Source organism: Patagioenas fasciata, chromosome 12 (genome assembly GCF_037038585.1).
Source record: "Patagioenas fasciata isolate bPatFas1 chromosome 12, bPatFas1.hap1, whole genome shotgun sequence".
Taxonomy (NCBI): Eukaryota; Metazoa; Chordata; class Aves; order Columbiformes; family Columbidae; genus Patagioenas; species Patagioenas fasciata.
Genome location: NC_092531.1, coordinates 11,971,299 through 11,977,298, shown reverse-complemented (window position 1 = coordinate 11,977,298; position 6,000 = coordinate 11,971,299). Strand labels below are relative to the sequence as shown.

The 6,000-nt window shown below is 38.2% G+C and overlaps 1 protein-coding gene across 2 annotated transcripts in view; it reads left to right on the top strand.

Annotated features, from left to right (window-relative positions):
• The first annotated feature begins 3,139 nt into the window (after nt 1-3,139).
• Nucleotides 3,140-6,000, top strand: part of LIPC (lipase C, hepatic type) — a 51,793-nt gene continuing 48,932 nt past the window's right edge. Inside the window, exon 1 of one of the 2 annotated variants that reach the window (XM_065847733.1) lies at nt 3,140-3,295. In XM_065847733.1, the coding sequence (XP_065703805.1) occupies nt 3,214-3,295 (82 nt within the window). In that variant the 5' untranslated portion in view covers nt 3,140-3,213. The remainder of the gene's footprint in view (nt 3,296-6,000) is intronic. The other variant, XM_071813869.1, reaches the window with a different exon arrangement.

Here is a 6,000-nt window from a genome sequence, read left to right as displayed (position 1 = left end):
CAGTATGTGATGCAACATGCAGCAGGTAACGCTGAGTAGCTACTGCACAGTCCCTTCTGACAAATACCCATCTCCATTTTTTCTGTTCTCATAACATACCAAAGACTCCTTATTATACTTTTTTATATAAGGAACTAATTCCTAAAACAATTCAAGTTATATATTAATATGATATTATACATGCTATACAGACATAACAATTAACTGAGCTGAGAACAGCTCGAGCAAAGTAGGTGACTTTACCGCGTGACCAGATAAACATACTGAAGATGGCAAAGGTTATGATTTCAATACTTGGATTAACGGGAAAATTATTTATCAGGAGTCATCTACCTCTAACATTCATTACATTGCAGGAGAGCCATTCTTTTCTTTAGGAGTAGATAACAAAGGTAATTGGAATTACTTATGCGAATCAAATGGAGAAGGGACCTAGGGAAAACCAAAAACAAACCACAAAACAACAAACCAAGCAAACAAAAAACAACAAAAACCCAACAGAACACACACTCCAAAAACATATTGCATGGCAATGCTATAGAGGCCATCGAGAACAGCTCCTTCCTCCAGAACACAATTGCTTCTGCACTCTGTGGACTAATGTGCCACAGCATACAATTTTGTGCTACATAAAGTCATATTGGATACGCACTGTGGAATCTGTTGTTCAAATGCTGTACAATTATTCCCACAACACAGCTTAGCTCTCTCACCATTATTGCTGATATTCTGTCAACACTGAAAAGACAAATTAATACTCGCAATGACTCATGCAGGATTGCCAAATGAAGTGATGCAGAGAGCAGGGAGGAAGGCAGGTTCCTCCTCCTTCTCCAACTCCTTTTCCCAGTTTTCCTCTTGCAACTTCAAGCAATCCTTCATAAGATGCTCACAATGCCATTCTGGTTTCATACATGGGTTCTCTAGTGAGAAGTAAATCCAACATCTGATATTTATAGACTTTTTTTCCAGGCGATCTCCTCACAAAGATCCAACAGCCTGTTCTGGTACCTGACAGTTCTACCAGCCTGTTTCAGAACAATTCCTGTCTGGAGATAATAAGCTTATAATATTTTTTACCCCTAAATGCTCTCTACTTTCTTGATTACTGTGGTCAGTTTCAACATCCAACTGTCAGTCAGTTCTGTGATCTTCACATCACCTTCAGCTTAAGTTCAATGCAAAGCTATGCTAAATCATACCAGTAATTGCTACCAGTGTTAACTTTGCTAAAATACAGCATTTCCTGTCCACCATCACAGCCCAAATTATTTTCCAAGTTCTACCTACTGTCTCAATTACTGCAAATCCTTTTCTAGCTCATATCCATAGAAAACACTGCTGCAAAAAGAATTTATCAGCCAGTCATTTTAATCTTATCACCTCAGGTTTTGTATTCCCTATTTATTAGTATACTTTGACACACACAGATCACTCATTCTTGACAACACTTCAGATGCTGGTGTAGATCACTTGTAGAGTTTTCTAGCTGTCTGTTGGCTCCTAGACTCGAAGCTCTTTGGAGTGAGCAGGGAAAGGACATGATCTCTATTTTTCTCCTTTATTCATGCAACATCCAGCGCCATAGACCACTGTCCATGAAGCATGCACTTCTGTGCCAAAAGAATGTATCAAGCATGACAGCAGAGTTGCTTTGCTGAGAATACTTTTTTCTGTAGTGTAACATACAGGTTCTGCTATGAGACTTACTGTCTTCTAGAAGAGAGAGAAATCTTTTAGCTGGGACACATAAAAACAATAAAACAATGAAAAATTTCTCAGGCTGGGATGGTATGGCTATAATTTCACACATTCTAGATTTGGTAATTATGAAAAGAAGCTTCATAAAAAATCTGGGAGTCACTGAATACTCAAAATATACTTTTTCAAGTTTACAAGCACTGTTTCAGTCTAGTTTGAGACAGATAGTTGTAGAGTTTTAAAATGTTGTCTCTATTTGCAAATCCTTTACAAATTAAGTTTAGCAAAGAATTTACACTATCACCCCTCTCGAACCTGAGGGCTTCTTAATCATTCAGAACCCAGAATAAAGTTTATTGTGACAGAGACCTATTTCTAAGGGAAATTCCACAGTGATGTCAAAGCATTCGAGGTACAGTGTAGACCTACCTGCCTAATTATATGCTCGCTCAGGTATGCAGGTAATGATGGAGGTTGGTGACATGAACCCATACAAGCTGGCAATCCAATAATTAGTGGACATGCAGGTTGATTTGCAGTCCACCCTCAGGCCTGTGCTGCCACATCTACATCATCACTGGCCCCCAGTTCCTTTAAAATGAGCTGGAATACGTCTCTAAAACACTGACTAGTGTGGGAAAGCAGTGATGCTCCAGGCTGTTGCCAACAAGGCCCAGAGGACAGCATTTTGTCCTGCTCATGTGTGAGATCCCACTCGGTGGTAACACTCACTGCCCAGCCAAGAGTATGTTTTGCCCAGTCACACTTTTGCAGTACGCACCTGTTCACTGTGGCACTTACACACACTGCTGCAATTAAGATTCTGCTTTGATTTCCAATATAAAACATACCATCTTAGTAGTAAGTTTCTCTCTGAATTGACTCCTATATTTACTACATGCACTTCCTTATGATCGTTTTACTGGAAGTGGAAAGAGAGGTTAGTTAATTGTGCTTCATTAGTGATTTCTTACCTTATAACAATTCTTCACTTAATTTGAATGAAAACATTTTGTGATTATCCAAAATCTGGTACCAATTTTATCCCTGAAATAAGTGTTTATTATACATTGAATTTTGATGTTTCCCTTACTGGGCTTTGTTTATGTTAAAGAAATATTTATCTTAACCTTCAGCTCTGACAGTTATTTTGCAATTTGTTCAGACTGAATTGTTGACCAACCAAATTTGAGCTGGCTACCCATGGCCTTTAGCAGTATTTCAGAGAAAACATGCCCTCAAGTCCACTGTGTTTAGAGCCGAGCACTGTTGAGCAAGGTAGGAGGGTCCAGTTCCAAATTATTTCTGCCACAAGTGGCATAAAATAAAGAAGAGGTGGGAAACAAACAAATTCCATTTCCGCTTCCATAAAAGGAGAGACTGCCACAGTGAAGAGGAGAATTCAAGGTTAATGATTAATGGGCAAAGAATTTATTGCAAACCATTGAAAATTCTCTCCTTTTCCCATCTCTCAGCAGTGCATTCCGCAACTCTTATTCAGAGAAAGAAGAAATGAAAAGTTTGCAACTTGTCTCATTTTTGCTGATTTCTTGTATCATCACCCCAGCCAATACACATGGAGGAAAGAAAAAAGGTAATATCCTATCAAACATAAATAGCAATAATGATCTTTAAAGAAATGTTTATGCTATAAAAATTAAGTAGTATTGACTGGTTATCAATGTGATGGGGTTTGGAATTTTTTTCAGTGTTTTGTTCCACTAAAATATGGCATTTGAAGTATCTGTGTTTGCTGGAAAATGTAGTAGTTTGTAATTACAACAAAAATTTCTCAGTGGAAATACAGACATCCTGAGTCTATAGACTTAAGGTAATCTGACCTTCAACAAGAGTTCTGATGAAGTTAATTTAAAAATGCATTAATTTCAAAATACACACTGAATTGATAACAGTTGTAGTCTTCTTGGGCTGGAAGTATTCTATAAAATAGATTCAATATCCTACTAGGAATAAAAACTTCTGGCTACCTGACAGTGTTTAAGTTTTCATTTGCTGAGTTGCCTAATCTAGGCTGCCTTTTACCTCAAGTGTGATGAATATCTTTGAGTGAAAGATAAATCTGCAGTATGGTTTGCAGGAAAGTACCGTGGAGGATCTTTATCATTTAAATGGTTGTACAACCATTTGCTCTGCATTTATGACACTGTGCATTTTGTCAGTATCTGTGTGACTGTTCAGTATGACAGCGGATCACACAACCGCATTTCTTAAAACCTCCCAAATGCGATTGACAAAGACAATTCCATGTTTGCCTTCATCCTTGAGCCATACATAGCAAGCATTAGTTTTCTTTCTTATCTAACTGCATTTCTAATATGCTACGTCTGGAGGTGGTAAATGTAGCTTTCTGCTTCGCTGGAAATAAAGCAAGATATGCACATTCACACAACTATGGCCTCTTTCTGTAGCATTCGATAGCATTTATGTTAATTTGTATTAACAGTTTAGAAACCATGTGCTATAAAAATGCTTTATATGTAATAGGCACGGTGATTTCAATGTATAGGAGGCAGGACCACCGTTCTTTGATTCTGCATATTAAGCTTCACCTTGGGTTTCATGATGAACACTATCAAATCCTTGAATTAAAACACAATGAAAACAATAAATTTCAATTAGTGCTATAACTCTGCCTGGCTTACCAGGCAGCAATGCCTGCACATCCTCAACAGGTGCTGAACTCTAGCAAGCTATTTAGAAACCTTGTTCAAATTCTGTGTTTTTGAGAGAACCAAACACCAGAGCACTAACTTCCGTTTGAGGTTTGTCACATCATCTTTGCCCAGACCTATTCAGACTCTGCTGTGTGCTTAAGTTTAGTTCATCTTAGATACAAACAGAAGGCAGAGTGAGGCTGTCACCGCACCTCCATTCTTTTACAGTCACAGCTCCCATTCTCCTGCCCCCACTGTCAGTGGCACCATTTACAGCAAGGTCAGTCCCTTCACTCTCTCCATCCCCCTTTCCCCTCCTGACCCAGAACTCCTCTGTCAGCGGACTTGTTTGCTCTTTGCTTCTGCAGCTTAAAGCTTTGCCTGTGGGTCACAAAAGATGGGTCACATGTCATATCAGTACTAGTAGATATGCCTGGCTCATAGTGTTGAAGCAAGAGACTGACTGAAGAAGCACAGTAGATAAATTTCTAAAAATGCCAAAAAAAAAATCTAAGGTGTTTTCTTCTAGAGGCTATCGACGGCATAACTAGATGTGCTTCAGAGTAGTTACAAGGTTAAATGCCCTGATATTCCCTTATGTTGAACTCAAACCCTCATCTCCTGTCACTTTTAAATCAGTTCAACTCTAATTCAAATAATCAATTTACATTAATGTATATTTCTGTACCTTTCACTCCCTTGTTCTCCTTCCCCAGTCAAACCTCAGCCACCTCAGTTTTGTCCAGAAGATAATGTAATTCACTGTTTTTGAAACTTAATGCCTTATTTCTCTTACTATTTGATTCATCAGGATAGCTCAGCTTGTTCTGCCTTTGCCCAAATCAGCTCCAGTGCACCAGTCACACCCAGTAACCTCAAGGTGTCTTTCTCCTCACTTCATTTCTCAAAGAGACAAATCCATTTGCCACAACAGCATGTGCAAAGGGCAGTAAAGCATTCATCTTCACTAAGGAAGAGCAGTGAAGTTTTTAGCCCTACATGAGAGGCCTTTTAACACTGTCATGTGGAGGCAGCTTTCAGTGAGCATAGCATATATTTTACCTGAAAATCCTTCTACCTTGGAGCTTGCTTGGTCTGGCTTTTGCAGGAAATGTAGCAATGAACAGTACAAGGAGCTACAAAACCTTCTCAAAGCTGAGTGTCAGGCATGTCATTTTAGTGCAAGCAATTGCCTATAAGGGAACTATCCTCTAAAAGAGCAATCACCACGTAAAAGTCCTTCTCATTTATTTGTACTCCATGAATAAACAACACTCTGCTTCAATTTTCTCCATATCATTCTATCTACCTAAACAGTAAAATACATTACAAAAACAGAATTTACAGGAAATTAGACTGCAGGAGGTAAATCACTATAGATAGGTGTATGTAAATGTTTTTGTTCAAGTTGTGTACATAAATACATATTATAGGTCCTTATTTTATACTTAATTATGTAGAATAAGATGGACTGCATTACCAAGCAAACATAAAATCACATTTAAAACACACAGAGAGGTTATTCTTAAAAAGCCACAAAGTGTTTCTGAAATGCCATGATATTCTTGTATATTTATATAGGGGAACATAAGTTCAGCATTTTTTGCCAAAAGTTCATCTAGAA